At 34.7% G+C, this 27,210-nt stretch overlaps 1 protein-coding gene across 2 annotated transcripts in view; it reads right to left on the reverse strand.

Annotated features, from left to right (window-relative positions):
* Positions 1-706: 706 nt before the first annotated feature.
* LOC136039877 (Na(+)/citrate cotransporter-like) overlaps positions 707-27,210 on the reverse strand; it is a 100,303-nt gene continuing 73,799 nt past the window's right edge. For both annotated transcript variants that reach the window (XM_065723835.1, XM_065723834.1), the window contains 3 exons: positions 22,071-22,264; positions 6,616-6,753; positions 707-1,027 (listed from right to left, as the gene is read on the reverse strand). In XM_065723835.1, the coding sequence (XP_065579907.1) occupies positions 884-1,027; positions 6,616-6,753; positions 22,071-22,264 (476 nt within the window). In that variant the 3' untranslated portion in view covers positions 707-883. The remainder of the gene's footprint in view (positions 1,028-6,615; positions 6,754-22,070; positions 22,265-27,210) is intronic.

Below are 27,210 nucleotides of genomic sequence, written 5' to 3' on the forward strand. Positions count from 1 at the left end.
TCACTTAAGAAGGGCACTAGAACTTTTCATTTCCGTTAGAAAGAGCCTTCTTGCAAGATTCTAGGACCACTGGGTCGATACGATCACCCATGGAAAAAAAACCCAACAAAACAAACAAATAAACAAGCATCAGTGATCTGCCTTCTGGCAAAAAAAATTCAAAATTCCACATTTTGTAGATAGGAGCTTGAAACTTCTACAATAGGGTTCTCTGATACGCTGAATCTGATTGTGATTTTCGCTAAGATTCTATGACTTTTAGTGGGTTTTCCCCCCTATTTTCTAAAATAAGGCAAATTTTCTCATGTTCGTAACTTTTGATGGGTAAGACTAAACTTGATGAAACTTATATATTGAAAATCAGCATTAAAATGCGATTCTGTTGATGTAGCTATTGGTATCAAAATTCCATTTTTTAGAGTTTTGGTTACTATTGAGCCGGGTCGCTCCTTACTACAGTTCGTTACCACGAAATGTTTGAAAGCGTCTCTGGAATAAAACCAAAACAATACTACTCTGAAACTTTATGGCTCTTTACTATAGGCAACGCTATAGCTTTCCTTACTGATTCACAAAACTGAAATGTTTTGCTGTAGGGAAACTAAGACGTTACAATGGGCTTAGACTCGCTTTATCTGTATATATGACAATATTTCGGTAAGAAGGTTACTTAAGCTTGCTCCTGAGGTACGGAGTTTCGAAAACATTAATTGGACATGTTTAATTACAAATTTTGCTATTTACATGAAACGACTAACAAAGTATTTACATAATTGCTATGAACTAAATCGCATTAGCTGTTTTCTTTCAAAAATGACGACTTTCATCACATAACATAAGTTTGGTAGAAGGGTTTTGTGGCATATCTTCTCCAAATTTGAGACTATTCGTTGATTGGTATATCGGCTGCAGTTGCATTAGCCCATGTTGGAAAAGTCTTGATGTCGAAGAGAAAAACTCCAAAAGTTTCAGTTATGATAAAAAGAACCAAAATACAAAGTAAATTCATCACAAATCCTGTTTTGACCTAAAATAGAAAAAAATTCCAGTTCCTGCTAGTGCAACCAGCGTAAAGATTAAAAAGGGGTACATCTTAGAAATAATTTACTGTCCTCTAAATCTTGGTAAAAATTCAAAGGCGTCTCTTGAAAAGATGTCTGGGATCTACAAATGGAACAATGGAGTCTTCCCCGAAGAATAATACAACAACTATTCTAAAGAATTACTTCAGATAAGTAAAATTATTCTCAATCCACATACTTGGACTGATACACGTATATTTGTTTTAAAAGATCAAACCTCGCACGTCAAAACCAACTAAATCCTCTCAAAATCTTTTGCAGTTTGTACTTATGTACCAATAGGTTTTTTGCCTCACAAATGCATAGTATTTTCTGCTGAAATCAATATTTACAAAGTATTAAAATTAGAGAGGTGAGAGTTATAGTAAAATCCTTAACTTGTCATTTCACAAGCGTATTTACGGCAAAAAACAAATGTTTACCAATTTGACTAAAAACTTATCCACGACAATGCTGATAAAATAAATAGCAATATTACTGCTATTACGACTGCTACTAACAACTCACCACAGCACCAAGATACCCGAGGCAAAAAAAGCTACGCACGCTCCTCCTCCATCCCAATATATTCAAAGCCTCCCTCTTTATAACCTCCCAAGAAGTTCCCATTTCCCTTAATTCTTTCTTTATGACATCCTCCCACCCAAGAAGAGAACGACCTGCTTTCCGTTTAGCCCTAGACAGTTAGCCGAAAAGAACAATCTTCGGCAATCTGTCCTCCTTCATCCGCAGAACGTGCCCTAACAACCACAACCTTTCTTTCATTATGGCCCTAGAAAGCAGGATTGACCCTCACTTTTTGTACAGCCGGAACTTTTTAAACCTTTTTGTACACACTTTTTGTACTTTTTGAAATACAATCAGTCAGCAGGGTACCCAGAACAATCTGTAAGCGATTTCTCTGGAAAACATCTAGTGAATTTTCATCCACTTTTCTGAGCGCCCATACTTCAGATCCATATTGGACCACTGTCATCACTGTACCTTCCAGTATTCTAATCTTGGTCTGCAGAATTATCTTTCTGTTCTTCCAAGCCTTTCTTAATTGTGAAAAAATCATCCTTGGTTATTCTACTTTTAACATCTTTATTTCTTCCACCATCTTTACTAATAATACTACCAAGGTAAGTGAACTTGCCCACTTGATAAATCTTTTCGTTACCCAACGTCACATTTTCATCTTCACTTATTCCTAGCCTTAGTGGCTTAGTCTTATTAAGATTATTGTTCAAACCTAATCTAGCACCCTGAAGTCGCAGAACCTCTAAAAACTCATTCATATTGCTCACACTTTCATCTAGAATGCTTAAATCATCAGCATAATCTATGTCCAGGAAAGTATTTCCTCCCCAATTGATTCCTTGGTCTCCCATTGCCTTTCCCGTGCTCCTTAAGCCAAAGTCCATCAGATGATCCATATAAAGGGAGATAGAACACAATCATGCTTAGATTCTGATTTAATACAAAACAAGCTGCTAATCTCAGTTCCTACCTTAACCTCAGCAGTATTATTCCCGTGCACTGCACTAATTTCTTTAATGTATTTGTCTTGTATACCATATAAGGATAAGGCCTTAGCTAAAGCTCTTCTATCAACAGAATCGAACGCTTGCTCATAATCTATTAAACTGAGGACCAAATGTGTTTGGCAATTGAGGCACTTCTCAATTATTAACCTAAGAGTATAAATTTGGTCGACACATCCTTTACATTTTCTAAAACCGCACTATTCTTCTCTTAAAACTTTGTATACAGCATCTCTCAGTCTAAAAAGTATCATATTACTAAGTAATTTTCTACCTAAAGAGACCAGACTAATACCTCGATAATTACGACGCTCACTCTTATCACCTTTCTTATACGGTTGTTTAATCAAGGTTTTCCTAAAATCGTTTGGTACTTCCCCCTTTTCAAAAATCATATTCATAATCTTCATTTACTTAATTGTAACCTCGGAGCCACCATATTTAAGAAACTTATTTACCACACTATCAGCACCTGAAGCCTTATTATTGTCGCTAATTCTCCCTCACAAAACAAATCTTGCGTCACATTCATGGTATCATAATTTTTCATTTTCCTCTATATATTTTCCTGCAACTGTGTTTTGGATTAGCACATTCTCAAGATGTTCTGCCCATCTCTCTTTAACTCTTTCCTTATCACTAATTGTGGCCCCGTTCCTATCTTTAACTGGTACAAGTCCAGATTGACTACTCCCTCTCAAGTTATTAACATGCCAGTACAATATTTTACTATTATGACGTATAGCTGCATCTTTCAGATCCTTAGCAATTTTATCCATGGCCTCCACTTCACACCTTCTTAGTTTATATTTTAATGCTTTCTCCACTTTCTTTACATTGTGTTTGTTTTCATATGATCTATCACTCAGATAATTCTTGTACAAACCCCTTCTTCTCTCTATTAAACATAAAGCTTTTTCACTAAGCTTCGGCTGTTCCTTGAAAATTCTCATCCTGGAGACTACCAACATCATAACTTCCCGGGAGGTAGTTTCCCTTCCAAAATTTCAGCTTTAAATCAACCCTATACACTACTATATGGTGATTTTTAGTTTTAACATCAATAACAGCATTCCTATGTACCCTAGTATCTTGTATTGATCCTGCCAGTTTTCGGTTTGTTTTAACAGAGCCCAAGTTTTCCCATTTAAAAATTTTGAATTTTACTAATTTATAAAAAAAAATCAGATATTAATATTTTGATTATTATTGCAAAAAAGCGTTTTTTTACTAATTGAAAGTTCATAGACAATTTAAATTTCATTTCTAATTAAAATATGTCAAATTTCCAATTTATTAAACATAAATTTCCATTTTGTGTTTTTCTTTTTCACAAAAAAAGAATAAAAGACGACCATACATTAAATATAAAAAATTACAAAAGGAAAGAGCAAAAATATGTCTTCTGCAGAGTAAAAATAATAACAGACTTAATAATGAATAATCTGCTAAAAGTTAAAAGAAAAAGCTTAATAAAAATGAATCTAATAATGAACTTGGAGTTTAAAAAAAATTAACATTCAACACAAACTCAAAACAAACAAAATTAATAGATAAATTAACAAGGAAGTCGTCTTTGTTGTTACCCAAGCATAATTTTTAAGGAATAGATATTGTGAGACAGGTATTAAAGTTAAAAGAAACATATATTAGACTTAATTAAAAATGGAATCGATAATGAAAAAAAAAAAAAAAAAAATTGTAAAAAAAAAACTCAAACTCAAAGCGACCAGAAATTACTATATATACATGAATTGGGAAATTTCCCCCGTGCACTCCAATTATAGCGAAATCGTCATTCGAGCTTTACTGAAAGCAATATATATTTTAAGTGATTTCAAATTAAGCGACATCGAAATAAAAAAAAGGGCTTTTGTCAAAAAATAAAGAATCATAGCCGTATCTAGAGCAAAGGGTTTACCTGGCTTCAGCTCACCCTGCCCCCATTAACCAAAGGTTAAATTTTATCCGTTAAAAAGCTACAAAAATAAAAATAAACTAATTTTGATGCTTTTGCAAATTTTTTGTAACCCCCCTCAAACAAAACATCCAAAACAAAGCATCCAGAGTAAAGGCTGTTACCAGCATCATCCCCCCACCCTCGCTCAAATTTTTAATTGCACCGGTAAAAAGGCTATACAAATGCAAATAAATAAATTTTTTATGTGTTTTGTAAATTTCTTTGTTAACGTTAACACCCCCTTCAAAAATCGTAGCCCCTCCCCCGAAAATAATCCTGTATATAGCCATATAAACACTAAACTGCTCAAATTAGGTATTACTTTATATTAAATACAGTTTAGACCTTTTAAAACGAAAGAACAGCAAATTAAAGCACCATTTTTTTGAATTGATTAGCCCCAGGATGTTATTTTTTTTTGTTGCGTAAAACGCAAGAAAAGCAAAAGGAAGCACCATATTCTGTAAAAACAGATCAGCCCCGGGACTTCATTTTTCGTTGTTGTGTTGCTGTTAATGTTATAACAAATTCAAACTAAATTAATTTTTATTTAATTTTTAATTAAACATATAATAATTAAAAATCAAAATTCCTATAACAATCTATACCACATCAAAGAAAATGTTTAAGTTAAAAAAAAGTTTTTAGCGTAAGACTTTTTCAACACAGGGCTCATTAAAAAAAAATTAAAGATTTGGTAACCGTTTTAAGTGGCAAAAATGATATTACAGCAAAGTGCTGATTTTTGGCATTATGTATAAAAAAGGATGAAAAATTAACCCTAACATGGTTAAGCGCTGTCAATGGTCAATTGATGTTATCAAATGGTATAACAGGGTAAATACAATATTTACACTCCCGTAAAAAAAAACTTTAAACGTTTTCTCTAATTTAACTTGAATAGATACAAAATTATGAAAAGTTTTGGGAATGAATATATGGACTTGAGTATTTATTGTACAGTCAGTTCGTTCCAAGTTTTGTTTACATATGAACAGTGATTTATAGTTTTTTTAAGCTAGAAAAACTATTTGACTTTATTTCTCTTCACCCTTGGTTTCATGTAGCTCTTTAATTTTCTTTGAAAACTTCTTTTCTGAAAACGGTTTTAAAAATTAATTATTATAGAAAGCCAGTGCTTTTGATACATATTATTTTTTATGAAAAACTTTTTTAAAGAGTTTTAGTTACTACTAGCACTAGGCACTCTTTAATGACAATTCGCTAAGATTAACTGTTTACCAACATGAGAAGTTCAGATCAAAGCATGTACGTAGCAAGGTTTGCCAATATACGTCAGACTATTCAAATTGATTTTTGGGTACAATCTTAAATTTTTCTATTTACTTCAAAGTCACTTCAAGATTTGGAGTCAAACTGCACTTGGGCTGAGTTATGATGAACTCCCGGTGTATTTTCTAGTTGGATTGATTAGTTACGGATTTTTATAGCATCTCTTTCGATTCTCAAGTTGCATCGAGTTTTTTTTCCAAACCGTTATATCTTCTTTTTCTTGTAGAAATAGCTCGGTGCATATCAAAGCAATTATGGCGCACCATGAAGGCCTGTAGAAATCTTCATTGTTGAGCTGATGGGTTCTACATCAGCAGCTCAAAATGCCGGTATTCGCTTGTTTATTTTATCACTATTCTATAAAATCATAAACGTGATTTTACATTTACATTTTACTTATGCATGTGAAGTCTTGAAATTTAAACCTATAAGAGACATGTACACCATTTTATTTAACCGTGGGAAGAGAAAGATAAGGGAGGGGGAAGAGGGGAAAAGAATCCAAAACATTTTTAGAACGTGTTCAAGTTTGAAAGTGCCCAATACGCACTTCACATTAATATCCCTAATATATAGCTTATACCTGATAAATCCTTGAGCCTTAAGGTGGTTTAAGGAGCCTTAGGGTGGCTGAACTCCAGTCCCGTACCGTAGAAAAGAGACTTGTCTATTCATATGTAAGAGAAAAAAATGAAACTAAAAAAGAAGAAGAAAAAAAAAATTGCAGAACCTTTATTTATTCAAATCTACTTACCATATCCATTACCTTCATCTTGCCAACAGTGAATACAATTGCATTTGGTGGTGTAGCAACAGGTAGCATAAAAGCATAAGAGCATGTGACAGTGGCAGGCAACATCAAATATAATGGGTTTACTCCAATCAACTCGCACTAGAAAAAATAAGACCTCGTCTGTAGCTGAGACGTAATAATTACTGTTGTCCCCATTGGAGAAACCTAGTAAAGAACAAACTTAGCTAATAGTAACTGAAAATATAAAAACGTGTAAAAAAACTGTCGCATAAACAAAAAACGACATTTGAAGCTAATTCAAGGTAAAGAAAGCAATGAATATGGCATTAAACTTTACAACACTTACTGTCGGTCCTGATATCAATTTTATGGCCCTTCGACCAGGAAGTGCAATAAGGCTTGGGGGCCAGCCATCACGTGCTTTCAAACACTCTTCCTGTTTGCTTTCCCCAGGGTTTCTCCAGGTACCCATTTAGAATTGGTTATACAGAGTCACGCCACTGACCACCGTTCAAAACTATTTAACCAGTCACAACAGGACTCAATCCCCTGTCTGGCAAATTATTTCGATTTCTCTTAATGATAAAGTTCGCTAAGAAAAAAAATATTGTGAAAATATAAAAAACACCCTCACTGTCACAATTACCATACCCGAAAACCCCCACTTAAGAGAAGTGTAGTCCCGAATCTTGAGCAACAAGGAAAATAAATTTTTCACATGGAATGCAAGTATGTGTCTTGTTTACCCCCCTTTTTTTGCCACGGGGCACTGAAACATCTCCATCTTATCACTTTCCGCACATTAGCTTCCAAAAACATGTGAACGCAAATAAAGGATAGATGTTCTTGTTTGTCGCTTATAATAAAATTATTTTAGATAGGATTTTGGTCTTACTTCTAGATAGGATTAGATTATTTAGATAGGATTAGATTTCACCATTACAAAATTACTTTGGATAATACATTCAAGGTTTATCATAATCATTATAGTTGAAACAAGAAAAATATGTAAGTCAGCTTTGAAAGTGGAAAACAAAGATAGCTTTGAAAAACTACCAAGTGAAAACAAAATTAACGAAACACAAAGCTAATTCGTTGATGCTAGATGCTATTTATTTTCATATCAACATACGAGGTTCTAGGAACTAATGTATATATATATATATATATATATATATATATATATATATATATATATATATATATATATATATATACATCAATTTACATATATATCACATATATCTTACAATTCACATATTGTAAGATATAAGAGAACCCGGTACGTGAGTATGAGGTACGACACTAACACGATGCTGGCAGTTACAGAAGAGAGAAACGGGTGAACAAGTATGAGCTTTCTTTAAGTTTTTTTGCTTTGTCAATATTTCAATATTACTGAACAAATTATACATAATCCTCTCATCAAAGAACTCAGTGGGTTTTATGTCTTTATTTTTATTTTTTTTTTTTTGCACCGTTAGAAAACTTATTAATTTAATTTAATTTTTTTTTAATTTTTAATTAACTTATTAGAATAGTTATTAATTTTTTCATGCTTTCGGTCCATGTAGTCCGTGAACTGTTGTTTATGAATAATATAATATTTTTCAGTCCGTTCTAATAAAAATGAACTTTTGGCTGTATAAAAAAAAACCCTGTAACAGTGGACTGCAGCAGTAAGAGAGCAATGATGTGGTCACCATTTTATCGTTGTAAACTAGTATCATTTTATCTTTTCAAAATCCGGCAATATTTAAAAATCATTGTTTGAAGATCACGCTTAATCTGCTTATCGGAGAATTAAGTCCACATTTTTCTTGTTTCACCAATAATGATTATGATAAGCCTTGAATGTATTATCCAAAGTAATTTTGTAATATTGAAAACTAATCCTATCTAAATAACCAAATCCTATCTGGAAGTAAGACCAAACTCCTATCTAAAGTAATTTTGTTCTAAGCGAAAAACAAGAACCTCTATTCTTTATTTGCGTTTACTTATTTTTGGAAATCGTCGATTTCCAGTGAAATTCACAGAGCAATAGCTGGTAATTCGAGCCGAAATTTGTTGTTTTATCCAATCATTTCAAACGTTTAATGAAGTTGTTATTTCTTGATATAATGACAAACAAAATGGAGCTTGAAACATCAAATCAAGATGTGATCAAATTTAAAAGTTTAAATCTAAGCAAAGGAAAACAGTAAACAGGATGCAACCGCTCCTGAAGTTTTAACATTCAAGTCTAAAGACCTTGTTTCTAAGGGTTTCAAAGAAAAGCCGAGATTAGCTCGCAGTGCTAGTTTTAAGCCGGAAAATCTGACGAAACGAAGACGTAAAGTTCTGAACTTAGCACAGGATAAATATGGGAATAACCAAGTGTGGTTGAATCAAATTCGGATTTATGTACGTGCTAGTGATTCTTTTAAACGTCGTTTATGGTTTATCGACGATATTGCTTAATAGTTTGTGCCAGTAGTTAAAAATTGTTATATCACTACTAATTGTTTTTTTATAGAAGTTTTATTGCACCAAGTTTTCTTAAAGTTGTGATGAGCGACTAAAGATTTTTGAAAATAATCCCTTCCGAGATACTGTTTATGCTGATATTGCGGAGGAAAGCTCTTCTATCACACAGAATAGAGGTAGTTGCTATGTAAATCTGCTTTTTTCGGTATTTAATGCTGAGTAAAATTCGTTTTATCTTGGTCATTGGAATTTACTCGTTACTCATTGTGTCGTGAGATTTTGCAGATGCTTGACCGTACAAATTGCAGATTTAATATTATAAGTCTATGTGAGACTTTTTTAACGTCATAATATTCTTTGTCACTTTTTAGTTTTCCAGGGTACCAGCTTACTGTAAGAATAAGAAAGACGAAAACACGTGGAGGCTTAGCGTTTCTAGCTAAAGAGCATGTTGTGGCTAATGTGAGGGAGGATCATTCCATCTGGATAGAAAGTAGGGTTGAAACTCTTACAATTGAGCTTGAGTTTGGCGAGAACAAGATTTTGATAAGTGAGGTACATACGCCACCGAGTACTCAATGGAAGAGTTTGCACTTGGTTTTGGTCGAGTTGTGGGTGAGATTCAGTTGAGTAGTTCCGAGTTTGTTTGCATGGATGACTTTATTTTTGATCTTTTGTGTTTGAATAATGATAATTTGGAGTTTTTACCCTTATGGTTAGTCATAATCTACATCTTCTAGTAGGAATTCTAACACACGTGACTTAACATTTAGCAACATTAATAGTAAACGTATGTGTTTGATCTCACCTACTTGCTACTTCTTATGCTAATGTAATAATTAGTGAGTCTTCTGATCATTTTCCTGTGGTGGCAGTGACTTCCTTTCTACGTACACAAAAACCAAAAATAAAGAGAATAAAGAAAAGGCTACTGAAAAAAGAGAATATAGATAAATTTAGGCAATAACTGAGTTTTCTTTCAAGGTAAGAGGCTTTTAATGGATATGAAAGTCCATCCGCTGCATTTGATAATTTTATAACCGACCTTTTTTTTTTGTTTCACCGATATTTGTTTCAACCGGTTTTTTGTTTCAACCGACATTTGGTTCAATATGTCCGATGAAAACTGTCAAGCTGAAGAAAACCTAAAAAAACCATACCAACCTAAAACCAGTCAACCTAAAAAACCATAACAACCTAAAACCAGTCAACCTAAAAAGCCATGTGTTTTTTAACCCAGGAACTTCTTTGACTCACACAGAAAAAATGACTTGTACGAACTTCATTTGAATTCAGAGTCACAGGAGGTGTTCAATGACTTTAAAAACTTCGTAATGAAACTAATCGGCTTTGCAGATCTTGTGTTCGAAAATATTAAGGGATAAAATTTGAAAATAATAAAGGGAACACGAAAGCAACGTGTATAACTACTATAAATGGTGAAAGGCAAAATGAAAATCTAGCTATTTTAAAAGTTGATGATAGAACAGTTTTTGAAAGGATGGAAATTTCTGATGTTTTGGGTGAGCATTTTTCAAAAATAGGTAAATCATTGAATGAAATTTCATATAATGACAGCAGTAAAATTGCTGAGCCTTTTAAAAACGAAAGAGGTTTCGGGGTAAATACAATTTTGCTGAAACTAATCTGGAGGAGATGAAGCAAATAATAGGATTGATGAAGTCAAATTCGTCTAGGAGTGACGTTCTCAAGCTGCAAACATTTAAATTAGTAATTGTATATTTGTTGCCCTGTACATTTGATTAACATATTGCTGAAAAAGGGTGAGTTTTCTTCAAGATTAAAAGCGGCCACGTTTATCCCTTTGCATAAAGGAGGTCTGAAGATAGATCCTTCGAACTGGAGACTGATTTTGATGTTGCGTTTGTGTTCAAAGCTATATGAAAGATCATGCATAGAAGATTGCATAACCGTCTGCATCTAAATGGATATATCGCAGAAACACAGTTTGGATTCAGGGAAGGCCATTCTACGATACATGCACTCCACCATCTCACAGATTTTGTTAACTCTGCTCTTGAACGTGGGGAGCTAGGGCTTTCAATTGTCATTGATTTTAGCAAAGCTTTTGATACTGTTGCTTTTCAGATCTTTATGAGCAGATTACACTGTTTCGGTGTTCAGGATGTATCTTTGAATTGGTTTGAGTCTTATCTTGAAGGGAGAGCCCTTAGAGAGAAAGTTGGTTGCTGCAAATCAAGAAGTTATGGAGTCCATTGCAGAGTTCCACAAGGTTCGATGCTTAGGCCCCTACATTACCTAATTTATATAAATAATTTATATATTCCTGAGATATAAAACACGTCTTTTGATGATGGTACTGTTTACAATAACGTCATCTTGCGAAAATCTTTTGAATGAAAAGGCAAATAAGGCCCTAAATAGACTGGTAAGTTTTACGAGGTGTAGCTATCTATCTGTTAATGTTTTTAAGACAAAGTTCATGAGTTTTTATAGGATTGGTACTCCCATTATTGTAAATAATGGAATATGTCTGAACGGTGTATTCTTGAAACAAACTTTTAGTCTAAAATATTTAGGGTTTTATCTGGATTACAATTTGAGTTGGAAATCACACTGTAATGGGGTGGCTGCAAAAGTGGCAAGAAGATTGGGTCTTATAAGAAGGATAAGGAATGAGCTCCCAACAAGAATTCTAATAATCCTCTATTATTCTCTTATCAGTCCGTACCTATCTTATGGTTGTTTGCTGTGGACTAGTTCTTTTGTGTCAAATTTTAAAAGAGTTCAAATATTACAAAATAAAGTTGTTCGCGTCTTGAGAGATTGTAAGATTTAAAGTAGTACTTATGAAAATTCTAAATTTGTATAAGTTAAGACATTATCAGCAAGCTATTTTGTTTATCAATGCTTGAATCGTTATCTACCGGAGTGCTTTTGGGAATTTTTAAGTCTATCTCGTTTTATTATTGTTATGAAACTATGCATTCTTCAGGGATAGTGTCTGAGGCACGGAAATTTGTTAATAATTTAAGTTGAATTAGTATATCTCGCTAGTGATTCGCTTCCACGTCGTTTATAGTCTATCGACGATATTGTTGAATAGTTCGTGCTAATAGTTAAAAGTTAATATATTTTCACTACTTGTTTGCTTGTTTTTGTGATTTGATTTATAGGTGAAGGGTGAATATAAATACTGGTAAATTATAAGACTGGAAACAACCATCATATACAATCCAATGAGTATCCCCGATGATTGCTGAAAGATTATGTAAGCGTTAATTTGGTTTATATTTTTTTTTCTCTCTCTCTCTCTATGCTACTATGAAGATTAATTTAAATAGTATATATCACTCCTAAATCAGAATTAACGACAAGTTGTTCTTGGTTTGGTTGCACGGGGGTAGTGTTGAATGAGGGTTCAATTGCATGGGGACTAATTACGTGAGGGTTCAGTTGTATAATTTAACATTAAATGCTTTAAGTTTATTATAACATGCCTCAGTGTCATTGACTTTTTCCAAGTATCCACCAATAAATCATATAGTTCTGTTTTGAAGAATTGGTACTCGTTTGAAATTTGAATAAAAGTTGCTTGACCACAACAACCATATGAAATATATGGATGGACTAAAGCATTATAATAAAATTAATGGTGGTAAAAAATCTTAAAATGTCGAATTGTTCCAACTCCTTGTGCGACTTTCGTTGCAACAACATCACTATGTCGTTTCCATGAAAGATGGTAATCTAGGTAGTAAACTCCGAAAACACGGTATCGTGTTTCGTGCACTTGTTTCACTGTCCTTCGTAAGCAAATCTTTCCATTAATTTTCTGTTGCTCATCTACTCTTGAATATAAAATGAAACTAGTTTTCGCAATATTAACAGATAAGAGAGTAAGATAAGACAGTAAGAGACTAGTAAAAACATGAAAACTTTTTAAAACGCGATTAGCCTTCAAAATCAAATTATATAAATACTGATTAGAAAATGTTAATGCAGTGTTATCAGCAAACGAGGTGAGACAAGAACCTGGCAGGTAAAACCTTATCATAACAACATAAACCAAATACAGTAGAGAACCAAGCACCGAGCCTTTTGGGGCTCCACGAGCTACAGGAAATAGGGCAGAGGCGACATCATCGGTCACACATTAATAAATCTACCATAGAAATAACTTTCAAACAATTTTAAGCATGATCCTTTTATACCCATACATTCCAGTCTTCGCAATTAAATACTAAATTCAACTGTATCGAAAGCTTTTTCAAAACCTAAAAACACTGTTAGGGGAGTTTTGCCCCTTTTCTAGACAATCATTTACGAAATCAACAAGGTGAATAACAGCATGACTAGTAGAGTGGCCTCTCCGAAAACCAAACTGTGTGTCTCTTAATGGGCTACTCTTTGCATGGTGACCATAAAGGCGTTGATGGGCTATTTACTCAAGTATCTTGGAGAACAGCAGCAATAATGAGATTGGCCTCCAAATACCTATATCTGACTTCAAATCTCCTTTGAGCAGTGGTATTACTTTCGTATGTTTCAAGGCATTTGGGAAGGTGCCTGTTGTCATGGAAATGTTGATGGTGTGAAATAAGGAAGGAAGTAAATACATCATTGTGGCTTTAAATATCCTTAAATTTGCATTATCAATCCCAGCAGAATTTGATTTAATATCTATAAAAAATTTTATAACTTCATCACTTGTACGTTTTTCAAACCAAAACTCCATTCTTTGTGATTCAGGGGTCATTATTACAGAATTGAACAAAATTCAAATTTTAGCGTAAAGAGCGAGGCATTGACAAAGGGGTGAACCCCCTCATATACGTAATAAGAAATAAATTCAAACAGTTCATGGAAAAGAACTATAGGTAAGGAGTGATCTGGCTCAATAGTAACCGAAACACTAAAAAACAGAGATAGAAAAGAATTTAATTTTTATGCTGATTTCAAATATATAAGTTTAATCAAGTTTAGTCTTACCAATCAAAACTTATGGGCCTGAGAGTATTTGCCTTATTTTCACAAAAGGGGGAAATACCCCCCAAAACTCATAGAATCTTAGTGAAATTCACACTATCAGATTTAGCGTATCAGAAAACCCTATTGTAGAGGTTTCAAGCTCCTATCTGCAAAAATGTTTTAATGTGTATTTTTTGCCAGAAGAAAGATCACGGATGCGTGTTTATTTTTTCCCCAGGGATGATCGTATCGACCCAATGCTCCTAGAACATTGCGAGAGGGCTCATTCGAGCCCTCTTGGAGCTTAAAAGTTCTAGTCCTCTTTTTAAGTGGAGAAATAGGAGGGCAACTAAGCTCCCTCTCACGCTCATTTTTTCCTAAAGTCACCCGAACAAAATTTTGAAATAGCCATTTTGTTCAGCATAGATGAAAAATCTAATAACTATATCTTTGAGGATGACTTAATCCCCCGCAGTCCCTAGAAAAAGTGCTACAAGTTGTTAACTCTGGCCATTACTTGCATATACGAGTATTATTGGTTATTGGGAAGTATATAGACATTTTCAGGGGAATATTTTTCAGGGGGAAGGCTGGGGGAAAGTTCAAGGGGAGAAGGTCACGTGGGTGTATCTGTCCATGGGGAATTTTTTATCGGTGAAAGGGAATTTTCCATGAGGGGGTGCCGGATTTTCTAGTATTATTTAAAAAACGATTAGAAATTAAATTTAAAAAAGCAAGTTTTTTCAATTGAAAGCGAGGAGCAACATGAAAACTTGAAACAAACAGAAATTATTACGTATATGAGGAGGCTCGCTCTCTCGTCAATACCTAGCTCTCTACTCTACAGTTTTTTTTAGTAAGTTAATTAAACCCATTGTGATTTAGGGGTCATTCTTAAAGAGTTGAAACAAAATTCCAACTTTAACGTGAAGAGATAGGCATTGACGAGGGGGCGAAACCCCTCTTATAAATAATAAAAAAATGTGAATATTGAAGTTTGTTACGTAAGTTAATTCGTCAGTTACGTATTTTTGATACTAATAAATATGTTCGTAAATAAAATTCAAGTTCTAGTGTTCTTTTTAAGACGCCGAAAATTGGAGGGCAACTAGGCCCCCTCCCCCACCCCTTTTTCTAAAAATCGTCCGGTTAAAACTTTGAGAAAGCAAGTTAGCCAAAATAAGTAAAATTAATATGCGAATTTCGTTTTAATTATTTATGTACGGTTAGCCAAAATCAAAAGCTGCATCAATTCAAAAATATTTCAAAATTAAATAAAACAAGAGCTAAGAGCTCATATGGCACTTGTGACGAGGTCAGAAGAGCCAAGAGCCAAGAGCCAAGAGCTCATATGGTATGAGCTCTAGCAAAATTCTAAGAATCAATAGATTGCTTTAAAAGCAAAATCAGAGGTTTAATGCCGGTCGGTATTTAAAATAAGAGCTCTGAGTCACGATGTTCTTCTAAATATCAAAATTCATTAAGAACCGATCACCCACTCGTAAGTTAAAAATACCTCAATTTTTCTAATTTTTCCTCTCCCTTCGGCCCCCAGATGGTCGAATCAAGAAAAACGACTTTTTCAAGTCAATTTGTGCAGCTCCCTGACACGCCAACCAATTTTCAGCATCCTAGAACGTCCAGAAGCACCAAACTCGCCAAAGCACTGAACTCCATCCCCTAATTCCCCCAGAGCGGATCCAGTTCGGTTATGTCATTCACAAATCTACGACATTTCTAAGGGTTTTCCAAGATTTCTGGTTTCCCCCGCCAACACCCCCCAATGTCAACAGATCTGGTCTGGATTTGAAATACCAGCTCTGAGACATTAGTTCCTTCTAAATATCAAATTTCATTAAGATCCGGTCACCCCCGTTCTTAAGTTGAAAATACCTCAATTTTTCTAAATTAAAAACCCCAGCTCCCCCAAAGAGATCAGATCAGTTCCAATTATATCAATCACGTATCTATAAATTGCGCTTATTCTTCCCATCAGGTTTCATCCCGGCCTCTCCACTCTAAGCTTTTACCAAGATTTCCGGTTTCCCCTGCAACTCTTCCCAATGTGACTGGATCTGGTCGGGATTTAAAATTAGAGTTCTAAAGCACAAGATCCTTCTAATTATTAAATTTCATTAAGATCTGATCACCCGGTCGTAAGTTACAAATACCTCATTTTTTCTAATTTTTCCGAATTGCTCCTCCCTCCCCAACTCCAACAAATAGAGCGAATCCGGTACGGTTATGTAAGTCACTTATCTTGGACTTGTGCTAATTCTTCCCACCAAGTTTCATCCTGATCTCTCCGCTTTAAGCGTTTTCCAAGATTTCTACTCCCCCCTGCCCCAAATGACACTGGATCCGATCTGGGATTTAAAATAAGAGATCTGAGTTACGAAATCCTTCCAAATATGAAATTCGATTAAGATCCGATCACTTCTTCATAAGTTAAAAATACCTCATTTTTTTTTATGCTTAAACCTCCCCCCCCAACTCCCCGAGAGCGGATCCGTTCCGGTTATGTCAATCACGTATCTAGGATTTGTGCTTATTTTTCCCAGCCAGCTTTATCCCGATCCCTCCACTCTAAGCGTTTCCCAAGATTTCAGCCCCCCCCCCAACTCCCCCTAATGTCACTGGATCTCGTCAGGATTTAGAATCTGAGCTCTGAGACACGATATACTTCCGAACAACAAATTTAATTAAGATCCTTCATAAGTTAAAAATACCTCTTTTTTTCTAATTCTTCAGAATTAACCCTCCCACCCAACTCCCCAGAAGAGAGCGGATTCGTTCCGGTTATGTCAATCACGTATCTTGGACTAATGATTATTTTTTACACCAAGTTTAATCCTGATCCCTCCGCTCTAAGCGTTTTTCAAGATTTTTGGTTCCCCCCAAATCCCCCCAATGTCACGGGATCCGATTATGATTTAAAATAAGAGCTATAAGATACAATATCCTTCGAAGTATCAAATTTAAATAAGATCCGATCACTCATTCATAAGTTAAAAATAACTCATTTTTTCTAATTTTTCAGAATTAACCCTCCCCCCAATTCCCCCAAAGAGAGCAGATCCGTTCCGGCTATGTCAATTACGTATCTGGGACTTGTACTTATTTTTCCCACCAAGTTTCATCCCGATCCCTCCGCTCCAAGCGTTTTCCAAGATTTTAGGTTTTCCCACCCCAACTCCCCCCAATGTCACCCGATCTGGTCAGAATTTAAAATTAAAGCTCTGAGACACGATATCCTTCTAAACATCAAATTTTATTAAGATCTGTTCACTCGTTCGTAAGTTAAAAGTACCTCGTTTTTTCTAACTTTTCCGATTTAACCGTCCCTCCAGAGGGTTGAATCGGGGAAACGACAATTTCTAATTTAATCTGGTCTGGTTCCTGATACGCCTGCCAAATTTCATCGTCCTAGATTACCTGGAAGTGCCTAAAGTAGCTAAACCGGGACAGATAGACCGACAGACAGACCGACAGACCGACCGACAGAATTTGCAATCGCTATATGTCACTTGGTAGATACCAAGTCTCATAAAAACTAATTTTTTAACTGAAAGTAAGGAGCAACATTAAAACTTAAAACGAACAAATATTATTCCGTGTATGAAAGTGGCTTTCCCCTTCTCAGTGCCTCGCTCTTTGTGCTAAAGTTTGACTCTTTCTCTCAACTCTACTTTCCAAAACAATAAAAAACTTCAGCCTAAAGAGCGAGGTGTTGAGGAGGGGACAGCCCCTTTCATTTACAGAATAATTTGTGTTCATTTTAAGTTTCGATGTTGCTCCTTACTTTCAGTTGAAAAAACTTGTTTTCCCTTTCTTCTTTTTGATAATCTTCCCTTTTTGATATTTTGAAAGGAGTCCGTCAAGGTGGCCTTACTTCACCTTCTTTATTTAATAACTCTATTTTAAATGCCCAAAATTCTGTTAAGTTTAGTTGTATTCACCGTGGATTTAACTTGTCTTTAATAACTTTTGCAGATGACATTTTGAATTTAAGCCGTACTTTTAGTGGATGTGAAAACGCGTTTAATCAGCTTTACAATGAATGTAAAAATATTGGGCTTTCTTTCAATGTTGAAAAAACTGCTGTTGTAGCTTTTAATTTTAAAGAGACAAATGGCCCTATTTTTTATCTTTAGCTAATGTTCAAGTCCCCCTGTCTCAAAAATTAGTTTACCTTGGAATACCTATTGGAAAAAATATGAAAGAAACTGTGAAATTATCCCTTGAAAATTTGAAGAAAAAACTGAGGATTGCTTATGCTTCAATTGTATCTAATATTAAACACATTGATAAATTAAATCTTGCGAAAATTTATAATAGCCTAGTTGTACCTCATCTCCTTTCTCTAGGTCCGGTTTGGCAGTTTTTTTAGTGAACCTCAGAAACTATCTGTTCCTAGAGTATATTTTCGTTATGCTAAATTCCTTCTCAGTTACCCTCCTTGGACTAGAAATAGCTACTTAATGAACAAATTCCGCCTAGTTTCTCCTACATCTATTATTGATAAAAGGTTTCATGATTTTCGTTCTTCCATGTCGATAGTGTCTCACCCATGGTCAGCATTACTTATTTAATTGTTTGTTTGCGTTGATTTGCATTTATTTGTAGCTTTTTTTGTATTTAATTTTCTCTTATTACTCCATGTTAAGGGCGTTCCGCCCTCTTTTTTGTAGATGGGTTATAAATAAATTGATTGATTTATTTATTTAATGCTAAAAAAAACTCACTACATATGGTGATCTCCTTATAAATGAGTTCTCTTCTATGGATATCTGGATATATGGATATTGGAATAACCATTATTAAATGTAAACAATAGGCAAAGTACATAGCTAGCAGCCCTTTCCCCGGGGACTTTGGGGGATTAAGTCATCCTCAAAGACATATTTATTAGATTTTTCGACTATGTTGAACGAAATGGCTTTCTCAAAATTTTGATCCGGTGACTTCTGGAAAAATGAGCGTGAGAGGGGGCCTAGTGAGCGTGCCCTCCTGTTTTTTGTCATTTAAAAAGGTCGCTAGAACTTTTAGTTTCTGTTTGAATGAGCCCTCTCTCGATATTCGTATCGTATCGGCCAGTGGGCCGATATGATCAACCCCGGGGGAAAAACAATAAAATCCGGGGGGAAAACACGTATCCGCGATCTTTCTTCTGGCAAAAAAAAACAAACGAAATTCTACATTTTTGCAGATAGGAGTTCTACAGTACAGTTGTCTAATATCTACAGTAAAGTTGTCTAATACGCTGAATCTCTTGGTGTGATGTTCATTTAGATTCTATGACTTTTAGGAGGGTTTTATCTTCCTTTTTAGAAGGCTCGTAACTTTTGATGGGTAAGACTAAAATTGATGAAACTTATACATTTGAAATCAGCCTAAAAATCCAATTCTTTTGATGCATCAATTGGTATCAAAATTCAATTTTTTAGGGCTTCAGTTACTATTGAGCCGGGTCGCTCCTTACTTACATTTTGTTACCACGAACTGTTTGAACAAAAAAATCGCACCACGACGACGTGGTATTTTCTTCCACCATACATGGATACTTGTCAAGAGATAATTTAAAGTAACCTTGGAACCGAAATTCTAAGATAGACAGTCGATTTTTTACCATCTAGAACCATGAACAGAAGCTTTTGAGGCCTTTAACCATAGAGAAGCAGTGTTTCCTGCCATTTTGTGCAAAAACATCAATGTTTCTCAAAAAGGGTAAAAGTGCCTGGGAATGCAAATTTTGTTACACTCAATTGATTATTTACGTTTCAAAAACCTAAGGAGATTTTGAGGTCCCTCTTATCTTGAAATACTGATCTGAAGAGTTTTATGGGGCTTCCTTCAAACATCTCTTCTCTCTTAAACATACTTTAACTTCGCCATGCAAAAAGTATTGGAAAAATATTTTCTATTATAGCCAATGGATTTTTCATAGTCCAGAAACATAAAAAGGTGGCCTGGAGCCGATTGAATTGGAAAAAATTCCAAAAAAGTTTTATTTGGCCTCCTTCAATTGTACTTCAGTGCCTTGTATATTAAAAATTACAGTCCCCCATCTGGAAAAACAAGGAAAATCACTATCGAAAGCAAATAATGGGTCACCTTTTTGTCCTTTTCTTTCTTTGCCAGGGGCAATCGTATCAAATCGTTAGCCGTAGAATATGGAAGAGTGCATTTAAAAGGAAATTTTGATGTTAAATGCCATTTTAAAGTACCAAAAGCTAATATAAAAAAAATGTAGTTTTTGGCAAAAACAAGTGTCAAAACAGCCTTTATTATTAATTGACAGATGCAGGATTATGTTTAAATCTTAATACTCCAAGGATTTTAAAGATCTGTCTTCCTGAAATGTTGAAGTCCAAGAAGCAGAAATAACGAAACTATGCTTTCTTATGAAACTTCAGAGTCTTCCCAGCATTGCGGCAGAAAAATTGGAATTCAAATACAAATTTCCGTAAGTTATTTTAGCTACAGATCAAAAATTTTCGTATCCTTCGGTTTTCAAAACTCTCAATAGCTCATATAGGACAATATTTCTTGAATAATCAAATTTTTATCCTGCAATTCTTCAAAGATACCAAAGATAATATATCCCTTAGACTCTTTATGTGAAAAAACGGCAGGTTTTCTTAAGAAAAGTTTAAGACAGGTGCGAAGTAAGACATATGTTTAACGCAAAGAACGATGAATACCACACTGCCTTTCCATCACAGACACCAAAAACAAGAAGAATAATAGGGAATTTCTCAATTCATTCTAATTCATTCATTCTAATTTGTTTCCCACTGTCTTGAGAAGTTCCGTATTGTTCTTCTTGTTTTTGGTGTTGTGTGTGTTTAACGCCCTATTTTAACAAAAATTCATGTCAGTCTCTTAAGTTTCTTCACGTAACTTGCAAAAAGGTCTTTTCGTGAAGTTTATTGAGTATATTTTAAAACTTAGAAACAAACAAAATTAGTTATTAAACGTATTTTCAAGTGAAGTTGAAACCTAAAACGACCAAAAATCATTGATTCATAGTTTATGTTCAAAATTATTGCTCAATATATCTTAAAAACTGCTTCAAATAAAATGACTCGTGATATTTCCCTATAAGTATTTGTGGAATTCTGTTCAACTAGCACTTTTTCGATATCCATGATACATGAGGAATTTGCTGCTCCTAATCCTCTTTCGTCATGTAGTTGTTTTTTTTTTCTTAATCAAAACACAAAACAACACCTAGGGATCATTAAAATCACCCAGTATTCAAACAAACACAGTTGCTAGAACATGTTTTACTTGATGCATAAGTTTAAAGCAGCGAAAAAGACCGTAATCTATGTTTAGTATAGGAAAACAGAAATCGTAAACGCTCTAATACTGTACAGAAGGACTGCAAGGGCTCTAATTGGGTTGGGGACAGATTGCCCCCCTAGATTTTAAAAGATGCCTTTTTTGTGATTTCATTTAAAATATACGAAACAATTACCCCTTTAAATTTTCAAATTTTAGTGTATCTTCATTTAAGTCAAAAAAATAATAATTCCCCCTTTTCCAAAATTATTTGAATTGGGGCCACCAAAGTTCTTGTCCAATAAAATCAGGACTTTCAGATGTGTTGGACTCTCCTTATATTTCCATACTATTTGCATACTGTTTACCCCTCAAACTTTGTATGAAATTTGTTACCTCTGGGTGAAACCTAATGACTTTTCACTCTCAACTATCCAAAATACCTGCTTGCCTTCTGGCTTCAAGAGCAAAACAGATAGTAAAATGTATACTCTCTTGTGAGGATCAGGAACATACGGTCAGCAACATACTGACACTGTTAGATAAGTTTTCTTAAATTATTTATTAGACCTCTGTGACTTTCCATTTATAACCAATATAAAAAAACTGTAAAAAGGGTACACCAAATGAATTTGCATAAAATCTTGAACTAGCCCTCAAAATGCCTGTGCTTCTATTTTTTCTTTTTGTAGTTTCAGAATTTGGAGGAAAAAAAAATATAATTTTCAGCATTCTGAATGACTTACCATTTTCGCAAGGACAGGGAGTAAAATATTTGCTGTAGCTGTGTTGGAAGCAACTTCAGTTACAGACGCTGTCATGATGCACACTACAATTAAGATCAACGATTCAGGTAAAATTTTCAAGCCTTCCAGTTGTGATCCGAGCCAGTCAGAAAGTCCGGATATTTTTGTTGCGTCCGAAAGTGCAAATCCACCACCTAAAAAAAAAGCTCTGCATTACAAAAAATATTGTGTAACAAGAGCTACGAGGTCATATGGCACTTGTGACGATGTTGGAAGAGCCAAGAGGTCATACGGTGTGAGCTCTAGCAAACTTGTAAGAATCAATAGATTGCTTTAAAAGAAAAATCAGAGGCTTAATGCCGGTCGGGATTTGAAATAAGAGCTCTGAGTCACGAGGTCCTTCTAAATATCAAAATTCATTAAGATCCGATCACCCACTCGTAAGTTAAAAATATCTCTTTTTTCTAATATTTCCTATCCCTTCAGCCCCCCAGATGGTCAAATCGGCTTATCAAGTCAATTTGTACAGATCCCTGACACGTCAACCAATTTTCATCGTCCAAGCACGTCCAGAAGCACCAAACTCGCCAAAGTACTGAACCACACCCCCTAACTCCCCCAAAGAGAGCAGATCCAGTCCGGTTACGTCAATCACGTATCTACGACATTTATAAGCGTTTTCGAAGTTTTCCGGTTTCCCCCTCCAACTCCCCTCAATGTCAACAGATCTGGTCGGGATTTGAAATCACAGCTCTGAGACATGGGTTCCTTCTAAATATGAAATTTCAAATAAGATCCGGTCACCTGTTCTTAAGCTAAAAATACCTCAATTTTTCTAATTTTTTCAAATTAGCAACCCCCGAGCTCTCCCAAAGAGAACGCATCCGTGCCAATTATTTCAATCTCATATCCATAACTTGTGCTTATTCTTCCCATCAAGTTTCACCCGATCTCTCCACTCTAAGCGTTTTTCAAGATTTCCAGTTTCCAAGATTTCTGTTTCTCCCTCCAGCCCTCTATGTCCCAGAGTCCGATTCGAATTGAAAACGGAACATCTGAGACATAAGATTCTTCCATATATCAAGTTTCATTAAGATCTGATAACCCATTCGTAAAATACCTCGATTTTCACGTTTTCCAAGAATTCCAGTTTCCCTCTCAATCACCCTTCAATATCACCAAATCTGGTCGGGATTTAAAATGAGAGTTCTAAAGCACAAGATCCTTCTAGCTATCCACTTTCATTAAGATCTGATCATTCGTTCGTAAGTTACAAATACCTAGTTTTTTCTATTTTTTTTCCGAATTACTCCCCCCCCTAACTCTACCAAAGAGATCAGATCCGGTCTGGCTATGTCATTCAACTATCTTGGACTTGTGCTTATTCTTTCCACCAAGTTTCATCCTGATCTCTCTGCTTTAAGCGTTTTCCAAGATTCCCCACCCCCCCTGGAATGACACTGGATTCAGTCGGGATCTAAAATAAGAGATCTGAGTTTCGAGGTCCTTCTAAAAATGAAATTTCCTTAAGATAAAATCACTCTTTGGTAAGATAAAAATACCTATTTTTTTCTATTTTTTTATAATTAGCCCTCCCCCCAACTCCCCAGAAGAGAGTGGATCCGTTCTGGTTATGTCAATTACGTATCAGGGACTTGTGCTTATTTTTCCCACCAATTTTTATCCCGATCCCTCCACTCTAAGCATATTCCGAGATTTTATGCTCCCCCTTTAATTTCCCCAACGTCACTGGATCCAGTCGGGATTTAAAATAAGAGCTCTGAGAATCGATATCCTTTCAAACTTCATATTTCATTATGATCCGATCACTCCTTCGTATGTTAAAATTACCTTATTTTTCTAATTTTACGGAATTAACCCTACTCCACCCCCCAACTCCCCCAAACAGAGCAGATCCGTTCCAGTTATGTCAATAACGTATATAGGACTTCTGCTTATTTTTCCACCAAGTTTCATCCCGATTCCTACACTCTAAGCGTTTTCCAAGATTTTTGGTTCCCCCCTCCAACTCCCCCAATGTCACCAGATCTGGTCTGGATTTAAAATAAGAGCTCTGAGACACGATATCCTTCCAAAAATCAAATTTCATTAAGATCCCATCACCCGTTCGTAACTAAATAACGATGAAGACAACACTGCCTTTCCATTACAAACACCAAAAACAAGAAGAACAATAGGGAATTTTTTAAGACAGTGGGAAACAAATTAGAATGAATATTTGGCCCTATGTCCAAGGGCCGTCCTCAGCAATACAAATAAGAAAAAACAACTTACAAGAGGATAAAATCAATAAAACTAAAATGAACAGTTTTTCAAAATAGTCACAGCATCCTTACCTCAGCGAAGTTCCACCTGGACTGATAAATAAATTGTTATGAAACGAAGCAATTCATTGAAATGAAAGAAAATGATTTAAAAAACAGGTTTTTAATGCCAACCTAGTTTTTTTCGCTGCTGATCTTATAGGTCTATTTGCGACAGGTTCTGTGTTAATATCTATTGATTTTTTATAATATTTCGTAAGGTCAATTTTAATTAAATTTGTGTATAAAGCATTCAGTGAATATTCTCCTAAATCCCTACTTAAGGAAATATTATTATTAATCTTAAGTCTGAATTCAATTGCTTCTCGAACTACTTGCTTTATGCCTAGATGATTGCTAATAATGGCAGATTCTTCAAAAAGTATTTTGTGGCTAGGGTTTTCGAAAACATGGCTGCTTAAAGCAGAATCAACAGAAACAGAAGTAATATTAGAATTCAGAGCTTTGTTGATATCATCTTTATGTTGTTGTAGGCGTTTCTCGAAATTCTGGTGGGTTCTCCCTAGATAGGATTTGCCACAGTCGCATGGGATTTGATAGACACCTCTTTGGCGAGTAACTGGAGTCTTATCTTTACCAGAATTTAGGAGATTTATGACTTTCAAATTATTGGTAAATACAACATACAGATTATTTTGTGTGCATACTTTTTTAAGATTTCTAGTGATTTTTGGGATATATGGGAGGTAAATTATGTCTAATTTGTTTCCCACTGTCTTAAAAAATTCCCTATTGTTCTTCTTGTTTTTGGTGTATGTGATGGAAAGGCAGTGTGTTCTTCGTTGTTATTTTCGTCTCGCGTATGGGGAGCAGTTGACAAATGATACATTTTACTTCATTAGCTTAGGCAAAAAACATGCTAATATTATTAACCAACTAAAATTCTTGGAATCTTGCAAATTTGAAAATGTTATTCCCAAGTCTTTAAGATTCAGATTACACTTAAATGCCCGAAAAGAAGAGCGTTTTGCCCATACATTACAATTAAAACCATTTAAAAAATTGGAAAACCTACGAAATGAATCTTCAATAAATAACCCTATTTATGCTCCAAAATTCACTCCTGGACCGGCTGTGGTTAATTTGTCCTCTAAAACGCTTGAACCATTGGAAATTCATGCTCTCGAAAAAGGTCCAAAATTCTCTTTTCTTCCAAAACAAGTTCCTGTGGCGGATTTGAATTCCTCTCTTGAGTCTTCTTTGCACAAATTTTATTCATCTATTTCCAACCCAACGAAGTTAGGGCTTGTCTTATTGATACACTTTACAATAATAAAAAAAATGGCCAATCCTCCCATCCAATCTCCGCAAAGATCCATCCATTATTATAACTAAACCAGATAAAAGCAATTCTTTGGTTGTCATGGATACGAATTATTACGACACAAAAATTTATGCACATCTAAATGACAAAACTACATAAAAAACTTTAACCCACGATCATACTGATCAGTTTGCTAACAAAATTATAAAAGAGTTAAAAGATCTAAAACAAAATGGTAAAATTACTCCACAATTGTATAATAAATTTTTCCCCCGAGGCAGCTTTTATCCAAAATTCTATGGTCTACCAAAATTGCATAAGCAAGGCATTCCTTTAAGGCCAATTGTAGCTTGTACGAAAGCCCCCGCCTCCAACATTGGAATAATGGTTATGTACAGCATTCAAACCTTTGCCCTTTTCTCAAAAATCTTATATATGTAATTCGATCGATTTAGTTGAAAAACTCAAAAACGTAAATATTTCAGAAAATACAATTATCAGTAGCTATGACGTTGTGTCTATGTATACAAATATTAATGTAGCAGAATCCAAGAAATTATTAGAAAATAAAATAAATGAAAATTATGACTTAATAGAAGTTTCAGCAACAGGATTAGATTGTGACATTTTAATTACCTTGGTTAAACTTTGTAACAAGTATTCAATGTATTTCCAATTCTGTTGTTCTTTCTACCAACAAATAGATGGCTTACCCATGGGTGCGCCTCTTTCCGGGTTACTGGCGAATATTTATGTAGAGCGTATTGAAGATTGGGCATTAAATTCAAATTTTTTGAAACATATCTTTTGGGGAAGTTACATGGATGACGTAATTTCACTTTGGAACTATGGGGAAAATGAACTTGGTTTTTTTTAGATTACCTTAATACATATGATAGGAATTTACAGTTTACCTTAGAAATTGAAATTGCAAAGAAAACTTATTCCTAGATGTTCTAATTATTCGTAAATTAGATGAACTTAATTTTACTATTTACAGAAAACCAGCACAAAACAATAAATATTTACATTTTGAATCAACCCCCCCCCCAAGCTGAAAGAGGTGTCGTGATATCTCTCGTAGATCGTGTCCTGAATATTTGTTCTGATTCCTATATCACAGCTGAACTAGACTTCATCAGGGACATACTTTCTGGAAATGGGTATCCTCTTTTATCTATATATATATATATATATATATATATATATATATATATATATATATATATATATATATATATATATATATATATATATATATATATATATAAATAAGTTGTTTGTCTGTTGACTGACGTCATGTTTGTGTGTCGACTGACGTCATGTTGGTCGGCTGACGTCATTATAACGATTGAGCTGTATGTCGTCATGAAGTTGTTTGACTGAAAAAATTACAGACCGGGACACCGGGACACAAATGACGACCAAGACACTCAAAAAGAAATTACAGACTGGGACACCGGGACACATATAATAACCAGGACACAGGGAATATAAATGACGACCGGGACACAGGGAATGTTCGATTAGC

The sequence above is a fragment of the Artemia franciscana genome, chromosome 20 (genome assembly GCF_032884065.1).
Source record: "Artemia franciscana chromosome 20, ASM3288406v1, whole genome shotgun sequence".
Classification (NCBI taxonomy): domain Eukaryota; kingdom Metazoa; phylum Arthropoda; class Branchiopoda; order Anostraca; family Artemiidae; genus Artemia; species Artemia franciscana.